General features: G+C 48.4%; 1 protein-coding gene across 1 annotated transcript; it reads right to left on the bottom strand.

Annotated features, from left to right (window-relative positions):
- Positions 1-3,012: 3,012 nt before the first annotated feature.
- LOC120397340 lies at positions 3,013-11,946 on the bottom strand. The gene is made up of 4 exons (XM_039523033.1): positions 11,931-11,946; positions 7,675-7,729; positions 6,775-6,876; positions 3,013-5,088 (listed from the first exon to the last, which is right to left on the bottom strand). Exons 1-4 carry the CDS (start codon positions 11,944-11,946, stop codon positions 4,440-4,442), a joined length of 822 nt encoding a protein of 273 aa, XP_039378967.1. The 3' UTR covers positions 3,013-4,439.
- Positions 11,947-25,946: the final 14,000 nt, after the last annotated feature.

The raw sequence follows: 25,946 nt of genomic DNA on the forward strand, positions 1-25,946 counted from the left end.
CAGGAGGCTCAGTATAACAAGGGGGCCAAGGTGCGAACTTTCGGGCCGGGGGATCGGGTCCTCTTGCTACTTCCTTCCTCGGAGTCCAAGCTGCTAGCCAAGTGGCAGGGCCCCTTCGAAGTGGTCAGGCGGATTGGGCCGGTCGATTATGAGGTGCGGTTGTCCGGACGAAGGAGGGATACCCAGGTCTACCATGTGAACCTCCTTAAGGCCTGGAGGGACCGAGAGGGCCTGCTGATAGCCCCATACCCACCAGAACCGGAATTGGGGCCGCTGGTGGGAGAGCCCGAGGCAGCCGGGACAGCGGACATAGGCCACGAGCTTACCCCAACCCAGCGGGACCAGGTAGAACGACTGGTGGCGGCGTTCCCCGTGGTTTTGTCGACGCGACCCGGGCGAACCACGTTAGCAAACCACCACATCGCTACCATTCCAGGACATAAAGTGCGGGACACACACCGCCCGCTCCCCAGGAAGATGTGGGAGACAGTGAAGGAGGAGCTCGGGCTGATGCTAGCCTTAGGGGTGGTGGAGGAGTCGCGGAGTGAATGGCGGAGTCCCATAGTATTGGTCCCCAAGCCAGACGGAACAGTCAGGTTTTGCATCGACTTCCGCAAGGTAAATGCAATTTCACGGTTTGATGCCTATCCCATGCCCCGGGTGGACGAGCTGCTAGAGCGGCTAGGAAAAGCCGAGTTCCTCTCCACCCTGGACTTGACGAAGGGATATTGGCAGATCCCGTTGACACCGGCCTCACGAGAAAAGACTGCATTTCCAACGCCGTTCGGACTCTACCAGTTTACGATGATGCCGTTCGATTGCACGGGCCGCGGCAACCTTCCAGCGACTCATGAACCAGGTGCTGAACGCCCACAACGAATACGCCGCGGCGTACATTGATGACATTGTCGTCTACAGTAGCACTTGGGAGGAACATCTACAACACCTGACTGAAGTTCTACAGGCATTAGGCGAAGCCGGCCTCACCGCGAACCCGGCGAAATGTCACCTGGGCCAGAAGGAGGTGACTTACCTGGGCTACACAGTTGGGCGGGGTCGGATCCGTCCCCTCGTAGATAAGGTGGAGGCATTGAGGACGTACCCCACGCCCACAACCAAGCGGCAAGTCCGACAGTTCTTGGGGCTGGCCGGGTACTATCGGCGGATTGTGCCTAACCGCCACACTTGCGGCCCCACTAACGGAATTGACACGCAGTTCACAACCCCAGAAAGTACGTTGGACGGAGGGTTGCGAAAAGGCCTTTCGCCCTGAGGAACAATTAACCCGGGAACCGGTACTAGTCCAACCGGATTTTTCAAAACCCTTTATCCTACAGACAGATGCCTCGGGTGGGACTGGGGCGTACTGTCACAGGAGGTAGGGGAAGAAGAACACCCGGTCTTGTACCTCAGCCGCAAGCTGTTCCCCCGCGAAACCCGGTACTCCACCATAGAACGCGAGGCCTTGGCAGTAAAGTGGGCGGTTGAGGCGCTACGGTACTACCTATTGGGGAACCCCTTTTCTTAGTGACTGATCACGCGCCTCCGATGGATCAATAATATGAAGGAGACAAATAACCGGATCATGCGGTGGTACCTGTCCCTCCAACCCTACGCCTTCCGCGTGTCACATCGGCCGGGCAAGGCCCATGGGAACGCGGACTTCTTCTCCCGCATCGGGAGGAGGAAGGGAGGCGGAGTCCAGGGTCAGCCGGTCTCGACGGCTGTCTTAAGGGGGAGGGTGTGTGACGGGGCAGGACAGCCCCGCACTGGTACAGCAGGGGTTAACCCTTCTCTACTAGCAGAGGAAGCCACGCCCAGGAAGTTCTGCTGGGCATGCTCCAACTGGCAGACCAGTACAAAAGCCTGCCGGTCTGCTCAGTCTGGGCTGGCCACCGGGGGAGAAGGACACAGACCGTCAGCTCCTGCAGAGGGAGAGCCCAGGAGCTCAGACCGGGGCGCCAGCCGAGCAGGGGCCGACCCGGAGCCCCCGGGGAGGGACGCCGGCAGTGACAGACCTACGGGGGAGCCGCTCCCACAACGCAAGCGTCCGGCTAGACAGGGTAGGAAGTGACCCAGGGGCATTGTAGTGACTGACAGCCTTAAAGCAGCAGTACCGCTCGGCGTGTTGCGGACGGATCCCCGCCGAGCGGGCGGCAGGGAGAACTTGCCACAAACAGGGCCCTGGGTCGGGGCTCGGTGGAGAGGGAGGGCCCGAGTCCCCCTACCCCACCTCGCGCTACCCCACCCCGAAGGGGTGTTTATGGACTCCGGCCGCTAGGCCGCGCTACCCCACCCCATAGGGGGTATTTATGGACTCCGGCCGCTGGGCGCACCCCGCCCGAGGGGCGTGTGGACTCGGCCGCTAGGCGCTACCCCGCCCGAAGGCGCTAGGACTCCGGCCGTTCGGCCGCGCTACCCCACCCCGAAGGGGTGTTTATGGACTCCGGCCGCTAGGCCGCGCTACCCCACCCCATAGGGGGTATTTATGGACTCCGGCCGCTAGGCCGCGCTACCCCGCCCCGAGGGGGCGTGTATGGACTCCGGCCGCTAGGCCGCGCTAACCCGCCCCGAAGAGGGCGCTTGTGGACTCCGGCCGCTAGGCCGCGCTAACCCGCCCCATAGGGGGTATTTATGGACTCCGGCCGCTAGGCCGCGCTACCCCGCCCCGAGGGGGCGTGTATGGACTCCGGCCGCTAGGCCGCGCTAACCCGCCCCGAAGAGGGCGCTTGTGGACTCCGGCCGCTAGGCCGCGCTACCCCGCCCGAAGAGGGCGCTTGTGGACTCCGGCCGCTAGGCCGCGCTACCCCACCCCGCTGGGGGTGTTTATGGACTCCGGCCGCTAGACCGCGCTACCCCGCCCCGCAGGGGGTGCTTGTGGACTCCGGCCGCTAGGCCGTAATACGCCGGCTACCAGGGGCAGACCAAAGGACAAGCGAGTGGTGCAGCGCTAGGCCCCCAGCCCGCCCCTGCCACAAGGGGACGCTGGGGCACCAGGCCCATCACAGGGTGGCTTTGTAAATTTAGTGTCAGGTGTTCTGGAACGAGGGTCCTTGGACATTCGGGACTTCACTTTGTGTTGCAGCTTGCTGAAGGTTTGCTTCAGGCACATTAACATCTTTTGGAGAACTTTGCTCATTGAAGGGGATGGTGTCCTAGCTCTGTAGGCCTTTGCTGACTTTGAGGGAGAACCGTCAGGACTCCCACTTGCTTTCTCCCCAGCTTGCGAAAGCCCTGTTGTACTCGTTGCAACGGACACCATCTTTGGTTGCTTGCGGGGAGCCCATTTCCCCATTCCATCCTGCGTCTTGCTCTTGTCTGCTGGAAGGAGCCACAGCACTGGCATCTTATTGCGGTTGGATGATGCTGAGGAGTCTCCTGGAGTCCATCGCTGTGGAATTCCATGGGATCTTCCCGGCAAGTCAGCACCTGCAGAGCCAGCTGGTCTCTTTTGTCGATGCTTACCACACTTCTCGCAGACTCTGATTGGTGGCTGGTCCCTGGAGAGCTTTGAATTCACAGTTCCATTGAACCCATGTGAATGCATGATGTCTCGAACACCATGCAGCTCAGCAGATGTCTCCTTTGGAGTTTTCTCACCCTTCCTCTTTCCTGGATATGCCTTGCGGCACTGCTGGCAAACTGAGACCTGGCCCGCCAAGGGGCGGGAGCTGCTCAACATTTCCGTCAGCTGCTTGATCTGCAGGTCGTGTGCAGCCTGCCCAGCAAGGAGAGAGTCAAGGGTGGATCTTGTTAGCTGCTCAGAGCCTGGTGCCTCTGGGGCAACCTGGTGCCATTGGATCCTGGGAAGATCTGCCCTGCTCTCACCTGCTTGTGCCCCTGGCCGCAGGCAGGAGCCTTCTCCCAAGAGAACCTTCCTCTCCATGTGCAGCTCCAGCTTCTCTTCAGTCCCTTTGGTGCCGCTCACACTGGTAAGGGGCTTTCTCAACTCGCTCCTATACATTTGGAGTGTCGCTGCGAGTGTCTTCTCTGCTACTGTGGTTCCTGGAGGTGGCGATGTCAGACCCACCCCTGCTGGCAGAGTGCAGCGCTGTGGGTTAGTCTGCTTTCCTGCCGCGCCATCATTCCTGCCCGTCTCCATGGTGGTATCTTCCACTGGCGTTGGAGGACATGTGGAAGAAGAGGAGCTTGTGCTTTGCCTCCCCGTCTGCAGGAAATCGGTCTCCATCTCACTGAACTCCACACGGGCTCCCCTGGCTGGCACGGCGTGAGGCAGCTTTGCCAGGGGCTCTGGGTCCAGGGTGAGCATCCCCCTCTGCATGACCGGATGCTGATGCCTTATGTGGAGTTCGATGGGGTGAGCAGGCTGTTGTCCCATCGTTGGGAATGCCGCTGTCCTGTGCTTGCCTGGCTCCCTAGGGGGGTGGAGTGGCCCAGGCAGGGCAGTCTCTCCGGAGGGGAGCATCTCTGTGCGACTCTCACACCATCTTAGGAAAGGCCTTCGTTTGGATCTGCCAGCATTTCTGAGCCACGTGATCCTGCAGCTTGACCACCGCTGTGGGCACAAGCCTGGCCAGGATGGCATCAGGGGATGCCATGATCCTGTGGGCCTTTTGGGGCAGGGGTCCCCAGGGGCAGACACATGGCTCCTGGATCTCCTGTGCACGCTGAGGGCTGGTGTTGGATCTGAAGGGCTCCGGGACCTTTGCTGGAAATCCACATTTGGGCGGATCTGGGTCTACTTCCAATTGCTGCTTGGTGTCCCCCTCACCCAGGAATGGCTTCCCCGGGATGGGGGTTTGTGGAGCCCCAAGTCGCCTCTGCAGATGCTTCTGCCGGATGTTGAAGTCTGAGCTATGGACTGAAGTCTGGTCCAGACCCGTGGTCTGCTCTCCCCGGTCTTGTCTGCTGTGGGCAGGATGCCTGGGGAGAGGCTGGGCTTGGATGGGATGAGTGGATCCTTCCCAGCTCGCGAAGGGCATGATCTCCCCTGTGTGGCAGAGGGGCTCCGACTGAATGCTGGCGGCTTCTCTCAGGGAAAAGGAGCTGGGACTCCAGAGGGCAGAAGTGGTGGATTCCATAGCGGAATAGGAGAACTGGCTCTTCGCGGCTGTCGCCACACTCGGCCTGTGGGAGAGAGCAGACAGGGACAGATGGGACATGGCCCTGCTGAGCAAAGGCAGGGCTTGGGCACAGCCTTCCAACAGTAGTGCAATGGGGCAGTGCCTAGGCATGCATTGCACACCACAGCCTGACACAAGGACATCAGCTGGGTAACGAAGGACTGAGAGGGGGAGCCGGCACTCATTTTATCTAGAACGATAACCCCTTCGTCACATGCACATGTGCAGCACCTAGCACAATGGGGCCTTGAGCATGATTGGGGACCTAGTGCTATTTTAACAGAAAGATTAGCTAACAACAATTGCTTTGGGTGAGGAAGACGTGAGCATGTGTGTGTAACCCTCGCCAGAGGATGTTGTGAAGGCCAAGATTATAAACTATAAAAGGAACTAGATAAATTCATCAATGGCTATTAGCTAGGCTGGGCAGGGATGGTGTCCCTAGTCTCTGTTTGTCTGAAGCTGGGAATGGGTGACAGGGGATGGATCATTTGATGATTCCCTCTTCTGGTCATTCCCTCTGCTGCACTGGCATTGGCCCGTTTTGGAAGACAGGATACTGGGCCAGATGAACCTTTGGTCTGACCCAGTCTGACTGTTCTTATGTTCTTACATTCTAACCCACTGGAAAACTGTCCTCTTCTAATGGCTGATACACTAGAGGCTAACAACCTACTATTGCTCCCAGTTAATGGAGTTTCTCTGGTGGTGGAAGACTGTGCTATGGTCCTGAAAGTCCTGGGTTTGAACCCAGCTGATGACTCATGTTTGGGGTGTATCACAGGGTGCCCCACTCACTGCTTGTCTGGAGCCTACTCTGGGGATTAGCTCTCGAGGTCAATGCCCCTTCCAATTGTCACATGTGGTCACATCATCTCTCTGTCATTCCGGGAACTGCAGTGTCCCCTTCTTCGCTAGGCCACTCAGCGTTTCCCCCTCTTCCAGGGTACAGTCCTGCAATTGCCTGTCACTCCGACAGTGACCCAGACAGTCCTCCTGTTCACTGCCCCGCCAGTCTGGGCCGTGCCCTCGGTGGCTGGTAGGGAAACCTGGGCCCACACTTCACACCGGGCTCCAGGCCAGGGACCGTTAACCCAGCAGTTCTGGGCTTTCCTCTCCCAGCCTGGACTGCTTCCCACTACTCCTGGTTCCCCTCCTTGCTCTGGGTGCACCAGCTCCAAACACTCCCCCCTCTTCCCAGGGAGGGGCTGCCCTTTCCCAGCCGCAGCCCCTGTCTCTTGCCGGCTTCCTGGCTTTATAGGCCCTGCCTATTCCTGCCCAGCTGAGCCTGCTTGCAATCAATTCCCTGCTCCCTGGCTCTTCCTCCAGGTGCACCCTGTGGAGTTCATGGGCCTGCCTGGCCACCTGAGCCCCTTCCAGTCCTATGTGGGTTGGACACCCCCTCACAGCGTGTCATTGGATTGCGTTTTCTTTCAAACACAGCACGGGCAGGTTCTAGACAGTCGCCTGCTGGCAGATATTGCCGTACAGAAGGATTTGATCCTACTCACAAACCCAACTTGTAGTCTCTGCATTTAATTTCTGATAATCCCTCACCTCACTTTCACTGGTATCTCAGCTGTTATTTTAGGATCCTGGAGTGTCTGGTTTTCCCTGCTCCCTCCTCTCTATTTTCATTATCCCCTCCCACCCAGCCCCCAGTCTGGTGCCCCCCGCTCAGTTGCCTTACGGTATCAGAACTGCATCCAGATGTCTGCCCACGTACTGTAGCCTCCTCTCAACCAGCCTGAGGCGCTGAGCCAAGGGGAGCTTCTCCAGGGGCACAGGGCAGCTGTGGAACAGAAAGAGCAGATAGCTGAGTGCAGGCCCTGCCCGCAGGCCCTCTTTTACCCAGAGGTGCGGCACCGAAAGGCTCCCTGTCCCCTTCTCCACTGAGGCAGCCTCCTTCCCTGCAATACCCGGGCCTTGGATGTTCTGGGTTGGGGTTAGCTGGATTGTTAGGTGATCCCTGTCTAGTGCTGAGGAGGTGAGTGTCTATCCTGCTGGCTGCATGTGTGTCATGTCCCTTCCACAGAAGCTAATCAGCATGTAGGATAACAGCCTACTCTAGCTACCAACTATGCAGCTACTTCTTTAGCTCCAGGATTCAAATCCTCCGTGGAACCTATGCTGGGGGACTGGAGGAGGGGCCATTACCCAAGTGCTCCTGGATCCCCTACTCACCGTACCAGAAAGACCAGCCTTCCTCCTGATCTCTCCACCTCACCTCCCCGGGGTGCATGGGGCTGCTCCCAGAAAACATTTTCTCCCGCTCTTGGCAGGAGAGGATGGTCCAGTCCAGTTGACACAATCTACCCCTCCCCCCCACTGCCCCAGGTTAAAGGAGCCGTATGATGCTGGAAGAAGGGAATGACCCACTGTACAAGGCGTGGGGGTGGATTAGAGATGGCAACTTCTGCAGGGTGGGAATGAATTGCAGGAGTCTAAAGGAGAAGAGTTGCCTGCGTGGTACATAGGTCGGGGCAGGGGAGGGATTACTCGGGCTACTGCCCCTGGCTGGGGATGAATTGCATGAGGCTAAAGGAGGGGACTGACCCACTGCAGATTTATGGAGGGGGGCATTGCTTACCACGTCACTGGGGATGCACCAGCCTCCTCCAGCTCTTCCGCACAGCGTCCAAAAGCTGCCAGAAGTGAGACATAAAGGAGACATTGAGCTGCTTGGGCACCCTCTGCCCCAGATTTCAGAGGCAGCCTGTGAATGGAGCCCCAGCCAGTGCCACCAAGACGGCTCTGGGCACGACTGTGCCTTCGCAGGAAGAGGGGAGGCAGGTGGGGGAATAGACCCTATTTCTCTGCTTTGCATGGGGCCTGAGTCTGCCACCGCAGCTGTGGGGTGAGGGGCTGCTTACCTTTCACTTTCTTTTTTGTCTTTATGGGCCTCCTCTTCCTCGGAGAAGCCTGCCACACACAGAGAAAGCAGCAAGGTTAGAAGAGAACTCCTCAATAAACCTGGGCGAACAATGAGCCAGAGGTGATTGCCATGTGGGGCCAGAGGGAATTTTTTCCTTCTGGCAGAGTATTGCACTCTGAGGCATCATGGGTAGGCATTGTGCTTTCCTATGATGCAGCCAATATAGGGCACAAAGCACAACCCATAACAGGGGTCACTGCAACACTCCAGGGGTTGGAGAAACAGGGATTGCTGGTACCAGGAGCCTGCAGAGTTTATAAGCATTGAAGGAGAGAGCCTGCAAAGTTCTCTCTCCTGCAGAGATGATCAAACTCTGCAGGTTTTAGGATTGCAGAGTATGCAACTAACCCCAGATACCATGCACGGAATTCAGACCCTGGGGGAGAAATCCGACATCTGGACAACAGTGTTTCCTAGATACATATTCAGGGAGTGCATGATATTGGGGTTTTCTCTGCAGCCATTTGGGATAGCGATGTTACTCCTGAGTGGTGAAGCCATGAATGGATCATGCAAATCCTCCCAAGCAAGTGCTGATATAACCCCTAGAGCATCCTCAAACGGCAGCTGTTTTACACCAAAACACAACAACAACAGTTTGGCATGAGCTCAGTCCACTTGCCTGAGAGCTGCAAAGTTTCTTGAAGGTAAACTGCACTGCTTGCAGCTTAACTAGCCAGGTATTCCTTTCACAGGCTAGATCTTTCTCGCCTGGGCTCGGCCCCTTCCCTCCTCCCCCACAGTTTAGTTCCTTTAGTTCTCCAGATGTTTTCAGCAGGCTTCCTTTTGGGGCAGGGAGGTGGTGGAGAAGAACCTAGATTAACTCACTTCCAAGCCTTCAATAGGATTTGGCTATGACAGGAATCCTTTGTCTCCCAGTTTGACCCCCCCACTCCCTCCTAGTGGAAAAATACCACCAGTCCAAAATGATGTCCATCTGAGGGAACTGGGATTGTTTAGTCTGCAGAAGAGAAGAATGAGGGGGGATTTGATAGCTGCTTTCAACTACCTGAAAGGGGGTTCCCAAGAGGATGGATCTAGACTGTTCTGAGTGGTAGCAGATGACAGAAGAAGGAGTAATGGTCTCAAGTTGCAGTGGGGAAGGTTTAGGTTGGATATTAGGAGCAACTTTTTCACTCGGAGGGTGGTGAAGCACTGGAATGGGTTCCCTAGGGAGGTGGTGGAATCTCCTTCCTTAGAGGTTTTTAAGGGCAGGCTTGACAAAGCCCTGGCTGGGTTGATTTAGTTGGGATTGGTCCTGCTTTGAGCAGGGGCTTGGACTAGATACCTCCTGTAGCCCTGAGGATTAATCTGTTGGTCTGTATAAAATGTCTTTTTTATAAAAGTGTGTAGGCTGCATAGATTAATAGAATTTGCAATAGCTATAAATGCAAGATACCTAGAAGCTTCTAAACCAGACATCCTGGCCTATTTCCTCTGTGATGCTGAAAGCAACCTTTAAGACCCTTACTCAGAAAAGTGATACTAGGAAACAAACCTACGCAAATTGTCTAGGGACTTTCTGAATATCTGCTAACCTTTCACCTAGTTAGGTGTAAAAGTAGGGTATTTCTGCCCACAAAATATAACAAGTCTACCACAAAATACGTAGATAGTTGTCATTAGTACGTACACAAAGGTCAGCCTATGAAAACAGGTACCCTCACCTTTCCATGGGGGAAAGACAAATTTGGGCATAAAGGGAAGGATTTTTACCTATAAAAGGTGTGATAATCCACCACTAGGGGAGGCGATACATCTCTCTGTTTCCTGGTCGTCTCAACCTGCTTCGAAGCCTCCTTCTCCTACGAAAGCTGTCAATGCTAGTCGTAGTATTAATTCTTTGTGAGTATTAAATAATTCTTAATTTCTACTTCACCTCTAAGCATCTATGCTAAGAAGGGTTTAATTTACAACCAGTTTCTTTATAACTATACTTCCTCTAGCAGAGGTGTGAAATTCACTTTAGTACTCTTTGCTGCAGAGTGCATTTAGGACTGTATAATATCATATTATATCTCTTAAAGAATTGTGATACTTTGTAATCTCATACTGCTTTTAACATTTTACATTTACTTCTTGTTTCATTGATTTTAAATAAAAGGTCTTGTTTGACTAAACTTTGTCTCAGTGTAATTCCTGTTATACCCCAATCTCCTTGGTATTAAATTCTGTGAAGCCTGATTCAAGACGAACTTTTATCTTCTGATCACACATATTGGCGAGCCATACCCATATTATTAATATCTATTAATTATTACTAACATTCTTAATTAATTAGAAAATTAATTATTAAATAAAACTAAATTAAGTGGATAAATTCCACTGTCCCTACTAACCCTCCCCAAATCAGGCAACAGACTGGCGAGCCAGCCAGGAGGAGATTTAAGGAGTGTGTGACAGGAATTTCTGGACCCTTTAGAGACTTTTTCTTTGAACCGTAAGTAAATAGTTAATTTCAGTAAAACTCTGAAATCTTTTAAACCAAAGTCAGAATCAACTGTGGTTATTGCTGCTGGCAGCACGCCCAGTATTTCCGTTTTGTATTGTGGTTAAGCAATCTTAAGGTCTTTACTTTCACTTTTGCCTAAAGGTTAATTGTATTGATAACTGAATATTAAAGTAATATTGTTTTAAAGTGATAAGCGCGCACAGAAAGGGGTTTTTATATGTTGAAGAAGTTAATGAATGGTACCAAATAAAATAATTCGCAGTAGCATTGGATCCGATGACCCACACTAGTGGTGGCGGGGAGTTAATAAAGCAAGGTATTCATAGCCGCCAGAAAGGCCGCAATCAGTCAGAACTTGAATAGTTCAAAGATACCTTATCTTAGTCCCATTAACTCTTCCGGACTGCACCTCTGATCCGTCTGCCTCAGTATTCCCCGATATTTGGCAGGTCCCGACAGAGGGGAAAGACCTCTCGATCTGCTATAAGCCATCGAGAGAAGAGAGAAGAGAGTATCCCCACTCCCTCTATTTACTTGGGACTTTTATGATACAGTGTTTAAACCGGTGTACAAGGGGTATTATCCTGTTGTTTCTGTGAAGGGACGCCTTCTATATCAGAGTAAATCAACAGAAGATTGATTCTAGTGAATATACTAGACAATACTAGATTCTAGTGAATATACTAGAAGAAGAAAGAGATGAATTCTCTATTTCATATTAAGAGTATGAAAAATGAAGATATAACAGGAGTGGAGTGTGTTGGAATTTCTAGCAGTTTAGCTTTGGAAAACTTTGCTAGGAAATATATTCAGGAACATGGTGGAGGTTTGGAGCAGCTGAGAAATAGTGGAATGATTTCTGAGCAGAGAAACCCATGGGGTTTTGTGAGTAATGTATTTGAGGATGAAACAGAGCAGAAAAAGAAAAGAGCTAAGGTGGTGAAGGGAATAGCTGTTGAATGCTTGCTTGTAGCTTGTAGTTCATTGGGAAAGAAATTGGATAAAAAGATGGAGTTACTCAGGGAAGTTCAGCAGATGCTGGTAGCCTATAGAGTGGACCGTGGTCGGCTGTTGGAAAAGATTAAAGAACTAGAAAAGGGAGAAGATAGAGCAGAGGAAGTTGAAGAATTGATTCCCATTCCTATTGGTATGGTGGACCCGACAGAGGTAGAAAATCATATTGGACCAGTGACTAGAAGTAAAACAAGAGAATTAGCTGAAGCAGACACAGTACCTTCAGAAGCGAATCTTGAATCTGTAGAGTCAGAAGAGGAAATTGGCAGTGCAGAGAAAACTGACAGTCTGCCAATAAGAGACGGAAGTTCTGAAGTGACAGTTCAGGAGGCGGAGACAAGTGTCACAGTCAGTGAAGCAGTTAGTGACACAAACAGAGAAGCAGAGAAAGAGGAAAAGATCTCTACTTCTGTAGAGACAGCTTCTGTGAGTGAAGAAGCGATACCTTTACAATCGGTCATTGTTCAAGGGTTAGAAGAGGCTGTATCACAGGTAACACAGGTAGCTAATGCATGTGATATAGTGATCTCTAAGTTACAAAGAGAGCTACAACAACAAGCAGGGAATAGAATTCCTGCTCCTCCACCCAATGTTACATTAGCACCATATAGAGTAGAAAATCCAGTCCCTTTGGGTGGACATTTATTGGCATTCGGGCAATCAACATTGCCTAGACCCCAGGAATTTCGTGGGTCCTCTACACCCCCGTGGTATATGCTGGTATCACCTAGTATATCGGTAGAACGCCCTACCACGCCAGACTTTAGTGGACTAAGGGATGTCCTGCGTCAGTGTGGAGACACTTTGAATGTAACCCATAGACATTTCATGGAAAATTATCCTAGATACCCAGGATTATCTCCAGTGGAAAGTTTTGATGGTTCAGATGAGGAAAATGTGAATCCAGGTAGAAGGAGGCAAGGAATAGAAATTGTAGATTTAAGCTCAGATGAAAGCTCAGATGAAAGCTCAGATTCAGATCCAGAAGAAGGAACTGCAGGTTCCAATTCTGATTGTCCTGTAGCAGTTGTTACAGATATTAAAACCTTAGACCTGGTAGCTAAGCAAGTAGGAATGATGGAGGATTCTTCAGTTGCTATGCATGCACAACGTGTGCAGGAGACAGCAAAAGTGTTTGGCTTACCAAGGGAAGATTGGGTTAAAATCTTACAGCTCACAGTGAATCGAGCATTGTGGAGTACTTTGCCACTTAAGTTTAGGGTAGGAGAGAAAAGTTTTCAAGAGACAGTAGCCCTATTGGAACATAATCAGCACCCAGGGCAAGCTGGAGTAGCAATTCTGTCTAACTTAAAGCAGAAACCTAATGAAACTCCACATCAGTTTCATTTGCGGTTGAGTGCAGCTTATGGAGTCATATCAAAGAGGAAACAGATGAACTGCCATATATCAGTCTGTTAGTTAATAATTCTCTTCCTCAGTTAAGAGAAATGGTTAATATGCATATCACTGATGATATTTCTTTAAAAAGAACATTAGCCTTATTGGCTAAAGCACATGCACAGGGAGGCTCTAAATTAGGTCGGCGTGGAGCCCCGGTTGCAGTACTTCAGGAACCACAAACTAATCCTACGGTGAGGATTGAGGGACCTCAACCTCAGCCAGGATTAGGACGAGGAGTTCCTAAATTCCCTAAGTATCAACGTTGGCAAAATGACCCTAACCCACGTAATAACCCTGGACCTTCGAGTGGCCAGGCCCCTCGACAGGGTTATGCGTTTGGATCCTATGCAGGAGCCCGGATCGTGTTCCTTTCTTTTCAGATGCTGCACAGAACAGTTCACGTCTGCAGAGACCCAAATCACCGCCTTTGCACAAAACTGAGGACTCAGTTGTGAAAATGTTTAAAACAGTGCAACAGACGCTTGAGGCTCAACGACGGGCTATCCGAGAACTTCATGCCCGTGTGAATGAGCTGATGATGATGGAAGGCCAAGGCTCAGCAACCTTGAACCGTCCAGTGGCCTCCGTCGATCCATCCCCTTTTCCCAGTGGACAGCCACTCCTCCAGAATTGGCTGCCTCTGAGGAGATAGAGGAGGAACCCCTTGATTATCTGACAGCATATGCTGCATGACTACAAACAACCCCGAGTGTAGTCATAACCCCGTTAGGCAGAGATACAAGTGGAAGACCCACAATATCTGCAGTGATAGAGGGACTAGACAGGAATCTCATTATAGATACTGGAGCAGCAATCAGTATTCTCCATGTCGAGGATCCTAGATCCTCTCCTCTATCATCAGGATGTACCAAGACACTTGCAACCTTTGCAAGTAATCAGGTTACTACCACACTTTCTACACCCCTTGAAGTACAGATAGGTCATCTAAGAAAGAATCATACTTTTGCATTAATGAAGTTAGCAGACCCAAAGAATTCCTTATTGGGAACTGATTTCTTATACAAACAGGGATGTGTTCTTGATTTGTGTAACCAATTATTGTGTCTTTCAGTAGAACAGGAAAAGGATGACTCTCCAGTAGTCATACCTGAGTGTGGCATGGTATCTCCAGTGGAGGACTTTGAACCTGAAGGGTATAATTTGGACAAAATAGTGGCTAAACATGCAGACCAACCTGAGTTACAGGCATTACTGTACAAACATGCAGATGCCTTTGCTAAACACAAACATGACTGTGGATGCATGGCTGTCACTATTGTTGTGGAAGGAGGAGAAATTTCAGCCCAAAAACAGTATCCTTACCCAGAACAAGCAAATCCATACATAGAAAAAACTATTAAATCCTTGTTGACACAGGGAGTACTACGAAAATGTACTTCCACTGCAAATTCACCTATTTGGCCTGTTAAGAAACCGGATGGTTCGTGGCGTCTCACAATAGATTACAGACGCCTAAACCAGGTCACACCAACTTGTGCCCCCACAGTGGCCAAAATGCCAGATCTAATCAAATCCTTTGATCCAGAGGCTGTATGGTTTACTGTATTAGATATCAGTAACAGCTTTTGGACATTACCATTGGCACACATTTCACAGTACCGTTTTGCATTTAGTTTTCAGGGAGTGCAATATTCTTGGACACGTTTGCCCCAGGGATATAAAAACTCTCCAGCTTTATTCCATGCACAAATGAGACGGATACTGTCACCATTTTCTAAACCAAATGTTCTATTTCAATATGTAGATGATCTGTGTTTAGCAACACAGACGAAAGAGGAGCATTTAGAAAGACTTGACGAGCTCCTGCAAATTCTAAAAGAAGCAGGATTAAAGTGCAATCCAGCCAAGGCTCAGCTAATGGCTAATTGTGTCTCTTTCTTGGGCCTCACCCTGACAAAATGGGGTAGAACCCCAGCGCAACAGAAGGTGGATGCAATCCAAACATTGCCTTTACCACAGGAACCTACGGCTTTAAGAGCTTTCCTAGGTTTAACTGGGTACCACAGGGATTTCATCCCTAATTTTGCTTCTATTGCAGGTCCTTTGTACCAACTTCTAAAGAAAGGTGTACAGTGGGAATGGTCTGAGCAACACACGGAGGCAGTATCCCAACTAAAACAGGCCATTATCAAGGCTCCGGTGTTGATCACACCAAATCCTGAAATACCCTATCATCTGGAGGTAGCGGTGAGTGTTAATGCGTTGGCGGCTGTGGCCTCACAAGAAAGGCATGGGAAAATCAGACCTGTGGCCTATGCCTCACGTTTAATGTCATCAATTGAACTCAAATATGACAATTGTGAAAAGTATCTATTGGCAACCAGTTGGGCCATACAACACTTTTCTTTTCTAATTGGCCTCAGCCCGATCATATTACACTCATCGCACACTCCTCTTCAGTTTTTACTGTCCAATAGGGTAAAAGATGGGCAAGTTTCAAATGCTCGCCTTGCTCACTGGGCATTATTACTGCAAGGAAAAGATATTGCAGTCAAACCTATTAGGACACCATCCTTGTTACCAACAGCTCTATTGTATCAGGAGAGCCACACAAGTGTCCCAACTTTGATCAATTGGATCTAAGGGGGGAGGAAAAACAAAAGCTCTTTCAACCTTTAATCCAGGAGACAGATCCCATTAATAGGTATAAATTCTTTGTTGATGGTTCTAGTTATTACCATCAAGGTAAACCCTATACTGGGTTCGGAATCTATGCAATTCCCCCTGAGGGGAAAGGAGAGCCTTGGGAAAAGGCATATTCATGCACTCCACATTCGGCTCAATATGCAGAATTAGCTGCAGTGGTTTGTGTGTTGGAGTACTGTGTGCAGTTCTCCATCACCACCACATACCAAGATATCTGTCTGTTTTCAGACTCTGCATGGGTATGCAATTCTCTCACAGAGTTCCTACCATATTGGGAAACAAATGGTTTTACATCTTCTGATGGCACACCTATTAGGTATGCATCACTGATGAGATACATCCATTGGTTAACAGTAATAGTTACGGTTTCAGAGCGGCCAATTAAAATAAAAAAAGTAAAAGCTCACTGGAAATTAGACCCTTATGCTATGGAAAATGAGAAAGCTGATAAATTGGCCCGTGAAGGAGCCCGATCAGGAGAATTTTGGGAAAGTAAGGATCAGGAGTATTCTGTTATTACCCCTAATCCTAAATGTCCTATAGCTGCAACTAAATTGGTGCAACCCAATATACCAGATCTAAAAGACATGCAAAAATTGGATAAGGACATAATAAAAGTAATTCTAGAGCTTTCCAAAATAGACAAAGAGGGATCACTAACAATAGACCCTTTGTACAAACGACATGAACAGCAGTTACAAGTCGTAGATGGAGTTCTCATGTATACAGGAGGTCCTTTCCCTGTGTGGGTAGTTCCAGCTCACCTACGAAGGGAAATGATGTACATGGTCCATGACACTCCTACAGGAGGACATCAGGGAGTGGACAAAACTGTCCAACGTCTTGCATCTGTAGGGTGGTGGCCACTTCTTAGGATGGATGTGCAACAATATTGTGAAAATTGTCTGGCATGTGCCCAAGCTAATCCTACTCCATCCAAAAGAAATGCGCCACTAAGATCCCAGGTGTATGAAGGTCCGTGGATGGCTTTGCAGATTGACTTTGTAGGTCCTTTGCCAAGGACTCAAAGAGGTAACCAATATCTATTGGTGATTATCGATCCTTTCTCAAAGTGGATAGAGGCATTTCCTCTTAAAGCCAATACTGCAAAAGCCACTGCCAAGGTTTTGGTAGAACAAGTCTTCTCTCGCTGGGGGATCCCTGCGAAGGTAGAATCAGACCAGGGATCACATTTTACAGGACAGTTCTTTAGGGATTGTCTTAAATTGATGGGAGTCCCGCAGAGGCTACACATCCCATACAGACCACAGTCATCTGGGATGGTGGAACGAACCAATCGGACTATAAAAGTGATGTTGAGGAAACTGGTTGATGCCAATGGACGTAACTGGGACACCCTCATGCCTTTAATTTTAATGGCATTGAGGGCGACACCGGCTGCATCTACTGATAAAACACCTTTTGAAGTGATGACAGGCCGAACAATGAGATTACCAGAACATTTAATTTGGCAAGCTAGTGGCACTCAATTAGAGGGAATAAAAATGGATACCTACCTGCAAAATCTGCAAAAACATTTAAATCACATTCACTTGCAGGTAGCTGCTAAATTGGGAAAATCCAGACGTAAGGCAAAGGCTTACTTTGACAAAAACCAGAGAGAGAATACTTGGGAGGTAGGAGATCAAGTAATGTTATTGTCATATAAGTCACCAGAACATGGATTGTGTAATCGATGGATTGGACCTTTCCAAATCATTGATAAACTCAGTTCAGCAGTATATAAGATCAGAGTAACAGGAGGAAAGCATAATAGAGACAAGATTTATCATGCTAACCAGTTAAAGCTGTATCGATCGTCCAGGTCGCAGGAGCAACTTCCTCCTCAGGACTTAAGTGATCAGACGAAATCGCAACAACTGGAGCCCAGCAGTTTGCAACCATGAAATTGACATTGACATTTTTGACTTATTACACCCTTATTGTTGCTCTAAGGGTAGGACTATGCCAAAATATTAAGTCTGGAACTGAACTATTGCAACCCCAAGAAACCAGACGACCGGATCGTACTCCGTTGTCTGAGCCCAAGCAACAGAACATACCAACAAAGAAGGAACGGACTATTATACTTAATCCAGAACTGATCAACAACCCGATTCAACAGGTTAAGGGGATTCGGGGGGAGGATGTTACTTTTGAATATCAATTGGAAAAAGTAACTGCACTACCCTCTAGTGGTTGGAAAAGGATGTGGCCCTTGGATGAGAATTCAAAGGGGGGTGGTTGCAAGACATTTATAAATTCAACTTCCCTAAAACATGGTATAGCTTATGGAACTTGGAAAAATAAAGCTAGCTGTAATAATTTGATAACAGGGGGAAGTTTAACCTTGTATAAACTTGAATATGAGGATCAAGGGCGATATGAGGTGCTCATCATAGCTACCTTTCAAACCAAATCAGGCAATGAGTTGGTATTGTCCTAAATGTTTTCAAGAGCTGGAAAAGGAAAGATCCACTTGTTTGGATACATGCCAGCATTTGTCAGTGGGTGCTATGAGAGAGATAGGATCTGTGACACCTCACCCCAACCGAGACAGTTGTTCTCTTACAAAAGATTGTATGATGGCACGGTCTTTGTATGTCTCATTCACGGTCTCGTTACCGGTGTTTGACCCAGACAGAGATGTGTACAGGCAATTGGCTGCTATCCATTCTATAGGTCACCTCGAAGATGACATCTACAGGGAACGCGTTAATGCACCTCCCCTGGTAGTCTATCACACTCCAACTCAGACTTGGAAGGTACCACAGATGGCCTGTTGTTCTGAAAAGGGACCCCAGTATATCTGTAGGTGTAATGTGTTTGAAACAGACACTGTTTTGTGTGGACTACAGGGAGAGAAAGCACAGAATTCATCATCGTCATGCCTGGTGAGGCTGACCACATGGAAGACTCCGATGGAGAGGGTGACCTATGCTGGAAGGAACCAATTTTGCGTGGTTACCAACCAAAAGAGGTACCAGTATGGTCCCTTGGAGTGTCCTGTCACAGAGCCAAATTTCTGTTTTACCCCAGAGCAACCCACGGTAATAGGAAATCAAGTTATTTCCCCTATTCCTATTTTTGAGAACATTACCATTATTCAGTCTAACCCTGATTACCAGAATTTAACTATTCAAAGTACACCTACTTTTCTGGCTTATATTCCACCATTAGGGTTGCAACTGAAATCCTTAATGACTCGTAAAGAGACTCACCTCATTCAAATTACTAACAATATGGATGAAGCCCAACAAGTTATTACCCAATTAATGAATGAAGGGAATGAGCCTGTAATAACTTCCAGAGAAAATTTCGGATTAGAAGTATGGATAATTATCCAAGGAATTGGGATTGTGATTAATTTCCTTATGTTAGGTTATATGCTGTATAAATGCAACAAACCCAAGCCAAAAACTAGGCAGAGACCTAGACAGACACCCAGACAATCCCCTAAACAAATGCACAGACGAGCACCATCTGGGGATAAAGATGAATATATATACATGGTGCCCATTCCTGATACATACCAAAATTTGCCCAGGTATGAAACTAAAAAGGGCCCCACAGATATTAAGTCCTAGGTGACGGGGTTTCTTTATGTAAACCACCCCGTCAAAGGGGGGCGTGTAGCCCTGAGGATTAATCTGTTGGTCTGTATAAAATGTCTTTTTTATAAAAGTGTGTAGGCTGCATAGATTAATAGAATTTGCAATAGCTATAAATGCAAGATACCTAGAAGCTTCTAAACCAGACATCCTGGCCTATTTCCTCTGTGATGCTGAAAGCAACCTTTAAGACCCTTACTCAGAAAAGTGATACTAGGAAACAAACCTACGCAACTTGTCTAGGGACTTTCTGAATATCTGCTAACCTTTCACCTAGTTAGGTGTAAAAGTAGGGTATTTCTGCCCACAAAATATAACAAGTCTACCACAAAATACGTAGATAGTTGTCATTAGTACGTACACAAAGGTCAGCCTATGAAAACAGGTACCCTCACCTTTCCATGGGGGAAAGACAAATTTGGGCATAAAGGGAAGGATTTTTACCTATAAAAGGTGTGATAATCCACCACTAGGGAGGCGATACATCTCTCTGTTTCCTGGTCGTCTCAACCTGCTTCGAAGCCTCCTTCTCCTACGAAAGCTGTCAATGCTAGTCGTAGTATTAATTCTTTGTGAGTATGAAATAATTCTTAATTTCTACTTCACCTCTAAGCATCTATGCTAAGAAGGGTTTAATTTACAACCAGTTTCTTTATAACTATACTTCCTCTAGCAGAGGTGTGAAATTCACTTTAGTACTCTTTGCTGCAGAGTGCATTTAGGACTGTATAATATCATATTATATCTCTTAAAGAATTGTGATACTTTGTAATCTCATACTGCTTTTAACATTTTACATTTACTTCTTGTTTCATTGATTTTAAATAAAAGGTCTTGTTTGACTAAACTTTGTCTCAGTGTAATTCCTGTTATACCCCAATCTCCTTGGTATTAAATTCTGTGAAGCCTGATTCAAGACGAACTTTTATCTTCTGATCACACATATTGGCGAGCCATACCCATAATATTAATATCTATTAATTATTACTAACATTCTTAATTAATTAGAAAATTAATTATTAAATAAAACTAAATTAAGTGGATAAATTCCACTGTCCCTACTAACCCTCCCCAAATCAGGCAACACTCCTGAGGTCCCTTCCAACCCTGAGATTCTATGGATTCTATAATTCTATGAGGTGACATGATCACGTGACCCTGCAGTGTCAAAGCAGCATCCTAGGAAACTTCTCAGGAAGGAGGAAGATTAGCATCTTCCATGTCCTATTGTCCTTCCTAATGGCCCATCCAGGCTGATTGCCTACTGTTTGGGGGCATTCCCCTGGTGCAAGCATTTTTGTAATTGATACAGAGCCCATATTCCTAACTTCAGATACAGAAATGATACATCCATCCAAATAGGATAATCCCATTCAGTAAATCAGAACCTTTCCAAGGATATCTCACATGACCCATCTTGCATAAAACATACCGTAGTTATGCCATATTCCTAGAACAATATTTCTATGAAGAATATGGGGCGTAATGTCACAGGGGTGAAGAAGCATGTGGACAAGGGCGATCCGGTGGATAGAGTGTACCTGAACTTTCAGAAAGCCTTTAACAAGATCCCTCATCAAAGGTTCTTAAGCAAAGTAAGTTGTCATGGGATAAGAGGGAAGGACTTCACATGGACCACTAACTGGTTTAAAGATAGAAAACCAAAGGTAGGATTAAATGGTGAGTTTATAAAGAGAGATAAATAGCAAGGTCTCCCAAGGATCTGTACTGGGACCAGAGTTCTTCAACATCTTCATAAATGATCTAGAAAAGGGGGGAAACAGTGAAGTGGCCAGATTTGCAGATGATACAAAGCTAAAGATCGGTAAATCCAAAGCTGAATAGGCCCTCCTTGTTCCCAGATGTATAAATCTGTGTTGGGCTGTGTGAAAATGCATGTTGTTTGAATGGGCCCCATTTGCCAAACAAACTCTCCAGAACTCTCTGCATGACTGCCCTGTCCTCATCGTTATTTGCCATTCTGCCAATCTTCCTGTCATCAGCTCATTTTTATCAGCATCAATTTTGTATTTACTTCCAAGTCATTGAAAAATATTGAATAACATCAGACCTAGTACTGATCCCTGCAAAGCCCCATTAGAAACACCCACATTCGATGAGCCCTTTGACAATTACTTTTTGTGATCTATCAGTTAGCCATTAGCCTGTTCTCAATCCCTTTAACCTGTGCTCCATTGATATTGTATAGTGCTAATTTTTAATCCAAATGTCCTGCGGTTCCTGGATGCCTAAACAGGGGAATCTCAAGTTGGAGGAGGGAGGTTATTTTACCTCTGTATTTGGCACTGGTGCAACCACTGCTGCAATTCTGTGTCCAGTTCTCGTGTCTAACATTCAGGAAGGATGTTGATAAATTGCAGAAGGTTCAGAGAAGAGCCATAAGGATGATTAAAGGATTAGAAAATCTGCCTTATACTGATAGACTTTAGGAGCTCAGTCAATGTCGCTTAAAGAGGTTAAGGGTGGTTTGAGGAAAAGTCTATAAACACCTACATGGGGAAGAAATAATGACAAATGGGCTCTTCAATCTAGCAGAGAAAGGTCTCACATGGTCCAATGGCTGGAAGTTGAAACTAGACACATTCAGACTAGACAGAAAGCATCCATTTTTAACAGTGAGAGGAACTAACCAGTGGGACAATTTACCAAGGTCATGGTGGACTGATTCTCCATCACTGGCAATTTTTTAAATCAAGATTGGACATTTTAATTCAAGGTATGCACTAGGCATGATTGTTCTTTGGCTTGTGCTAGACAGGAGGGTCAGACTAGAAGATCACAATGGGCCCATCTTGCCTTGGAATCTGTGAAAAACAACACCTTCCAAAAGTCTAAGTTTGTCACATCTATGTTTGACATGGCCCATTTTCCATGAAACATTGTTAACCTGCTTTGAATATATTCCCGTCCTTTAATTCTTTATTGATTGAATCCCATATTAGTTTGTCCATTATTTCAGGCTAAGTGGCCTATAAGAAGCTGGGTCAACCTCCTGAACCTTTTTGAATATTGACAAAACATTAGCACACTTCCAGCCTTCTGGAATTCCCTCAGGAATCCTACATTGGTTAAAAAATTAATGTCCGTGGGCCAATAACCTCCTGAGCCAGCTCTTTGAGGACTCTTGGGTGGAGATGATCCGAGCCTGCTGATTGAAAACTACTTCTGTTTGGTTCCTGCAGTCAGCTGGCATCAATCCAGCCTTTCCATCTCTCAAGGAGTCTCACTTACCTCAGATTTGGCAAGCCTGATCACAGCATAATACACAAGAAAGAGCAGCAGGATCCTTAGGCAGGAGGCAGAGTTGAGAAAGAGGAGGAGTGATCTCATTTTGCCGGGCTCAGGCAGTAAGAATCACAGATACGCTCAAAGCAGCACCAAGTACCCAGGCTACACCTGAGGGCAGGTTGCTGCTCTGGCATCAGGCAGGCGCTGATGTCGTCTCTAGGTCACAATGAGGCTGCTCTCCTGTAATCTCCCTCTAGCCTGTGAGGTGTCAATGCTGTATATAGATCAGGAGATAGGCTGGGGCAATCGCCCAAGGGGGCTGAGCTGCTGAGCTCAGAATAAGGCAGGAGAGAGGGCATCAGGTTTCCCAGGAAAACCCTGGGTCTTTTCTGAGCTCTATGACTCTCAAGCCCGTAGGCAAGGGACATTTTTTCCCTACTTGTGGGAACTCCTAAAACCCCTGTGACTGAGGCAGAATCTCCCAGCCTGAAGTGAGAAGCAGCCCTGAAGTGATTATCTAGTGCTACGAGGGCACAAAAACGTTCACGGTATCGGCAGCCCAAGCATTCCAAACCCTTGAGCTGGGTCCCACCAAAATCATGAGATTGGCTTCCAAATAATGAGATCTTCAAAAAACATTCATCTGGGGAACTCTTCAGTTGCCTTCCGGTGTCTGAGCCGCTAGGGTGCACTCAATTCACGTTCTCCAGCTTCTCTTTGCAACCACGGGGGATTAAAATTGGCTAACAAATAAAATAAAATAAAGAGTAGAGATTCTCAAATAAATCACTTGACTCCAGCAGTGGGTGCTTTAAGAAAAGCCCCCTATATCATAAGATAGTAAAGAGCCCTACCTCTTATCTAACATCTTCAATCAGTAGATCTCAAAGCACTTTGCAAAGGAGGTCTGTAGCATTAGCCCCCTTTTTGAGATGGGAAACTGAGGCACAGAGCAGAGCAGTGACTTGCCCAAGGTCACCCAGCAAGACAGTACCAGAGCCAGGACTAGCACTCCAGTCTTCTGAGTTCTAGCTCGTGCTCTATCCACTAGGCCACAGTGCATTTGAAGGAAGGGGTCATAGTCAGTACATTCCTGTATTGGTTATTTTGGGCTCTTCCAATACCATTGGGATTGAAGTTACACATTTTGACCAAGGTCGAAAAGAAACAAAAGGCAGTATTTCTTCACACAATGCACAGTCAAGCCAGGGAACTCTCTGCCAGAGGATGTTGAGAAGGCCAAGACTATAAGAAGGTTCAAAAAAGAACTAGATCATTTCATGAAAGATAGGTCCATCGATGGCTATTAGCCAAGATGGGCAGGGTTGCCACACCATGCTCTGAGTGTCCTTAGGTTCTGTTTGCCAGAAACTGGGAATGGACAGTAGGGGATGGATGACTTGATGATTCCCTGTTCTGTTCATTCCCTCTGAAACACATGGCATTGGCCACTGTCGGAAGACCGGATACTAGATGGACCTTTGCTCTGACCCACTGTGGCCGTTCTTACATTACAGCTGTTCAGCCTCCTTGATACCTGTGATGTCATAATCCCGCTCAGTTCTCCAGTCTTCCTTGGAGTCTGGATGGAAAGACAGGGTAGATGTCACCTAGTGAGCTGGGCCTGTGAGAGCAACCTGTGTTCAGGCAGAGATGGGCTCCTGGGAGAGCAGAGTCAGGGCTCCGTTAAAGAGCCGGAGACAAGGGCCCGGCCTGAGTGTAACCCACCAAACTTTGATTACACCTGTACCCGTAATAATTTCATTGTATTGCAGGGACAGTGAGCAGGTTCAGTCTGTTCCGACAGCGGAACTCCCACCTGTGGAGAACACCACAAATCTGCAACTTGGGACAGGTGCGGATGCCAGTACCCAGAGTTGCTCCGATTTGGAGGAAAGACACCACAGTGTAGTAAAGCTGCTCAGACTCAACAAAAAAATTCTTCTGTTGATAAGACGACAATCTGTGGGTTAACTAAGTCGCCTCATAAATCGAAACATGCTCTTATCATTACAGCCAGGGGCGGCTCTAGAAAATAGGCTGCCCCAGGCAGCGCGGTGTGCTGCGCCGCCCTTCCTCGGTCCCGCGGCGGGTCCCCTCTTCCCGCGGCTCCGGTTGAGCTCCCGCGGCAGGGACGAGCGGACCTGCCGCAGGCATGACTGCGGGAGCTCCACCGGAGCCGCGGGAACGGCAGACCTCCCGCGGGCACGGCTGCGGACGGTTCGCGGGTCCGGCGACTCCGCTTGAGCTGCCGCAGTCATGCCTGCGGGAGGTCCAGCTGAGCCGCGGGACGAGCGCCCCCTCCGCAGTCATGCCTGCGGCAGGTCCAGTCGTCCGCGGCTCCGGTGGACCTCCCGCAGGCATGACTGCGGCAGGTCCACCGGCCCAGCCTGCCGCCCCCTAGATTTGGCCGTCCTAGGCAACAGCTTGGTTTGCTGGTGCCTAGAGCCGCCCCTGATTACAGCAATACAGCACATAGCGGTCAAAGAAAAATAACAGAATCTAACATACAGATTTTTTCAGTACAGAAAGGTACACGGGTCACTAATCCTATGCATTGAAAGCATGCGCTGCTCATTTGGCATTTATGTCCTCACACCCTCCCGAGCTGACCAAGCAGCAAGCACCCTGTTCTTTGCATAGGCTGGGATCCTTCTCCTGGCAGTTATCTGCTTGCTGCAGGTAGCCAAAGCAGGCCTGCGAACATCAGCCCTCAGGGCAGAGATCTTCAGCGCCCTTCCGATACGGCTGTCTCTCTCTGGGGCTGGCTGAACTGGCAGAACAGGTTGGCACCCCCTTTTTTTTAAATTTGGGAGTGGAATTGGCTCTCCACCCTTGGAGATGCCCTACTGAGCATGTATGACCCAAAGCAGCCCTCTAGTCACACCCTACATGCGATGGTAATAATCTTTGTACAAAATATGCCTTGTGAGGTCCTCAGTCTGTGCTCTAGTAACCCCCCTGCATTGTAAGCCTGGGTTTATCACTGCTGGGCTGGGTCTCACGGCCAACATGTAACTCCAACAGACCACAGTCGTCAGCAGGATTGAACATGGGATCTGTGAAGCTCAGTATATGTGCCTCTACTTCATGAGCTAAAAGCCACGTGGCTCTTAGCTAAGGCAGTAGCAGACTCATCCATCTCTAGCTAGGCTGGGCGCCACTAGAGGGGGACATAGACTCATAGACTTTAAGGTCAGAAGGGACCATTCTGATCTTCTAGTCTGACATCCTGCCCAACGCAGGCCACAGAATCTCACCCACCCATTCCTGTAACAAACCCCTGACCTATGTCTGAGCTGCTGAAGTCCTCAACTTATGGATTAAAGACTTCAAGGTGCAGAGAATTCTCCAGCAAGTGACCCGTGTCCCATGCTGCAGAGGAAGGTGAAAAACTGCCAGGGCCTCTGCCAATCTGCCCTGGAGGAAAATTCCTTCCCGATGCCAAATATGGTGATCAGCTAAACCCTGAGCATGTGGACAAGACTCACCAGCCAGACACCCAGGAAAGAATTCTCTGTAGTAACTCAGAT

This window comes from Mauremys reevesii, linkage group 2, assembly GCF_016161935.1.
Source record: "Mauremys reevesii isolate NIE-2019 linkage group 2, ASM1616193v1, whole genome shotgun sequence".
In the NCBI taxonomy this organism is placed as follows: domain Eukaryota; kingdom Metazoa; phylum Chordata; order Testudines; family Geoemydidae; genus Mauremys; species Mauremys reevesii.

Coding starts and splice junctions, on each gene's coding strand:
- LOC120397340 (XM_039523033.1), bottom strand. Junction 6,877..7,674: donor GGTGCATCCCCAGTGACGTG/GTAAGCAATGCC, acceptor TCTGTTCCACAG/CTGCCCTGTGCCCCTGGAGA. Junction 5,089..6,774: donor CTGGATGCAGTTCTGATACC/GTAAGGCAACTG, acceptor TCTCTCCCACAG/GCCGAGTGTGGCGACAGCCG.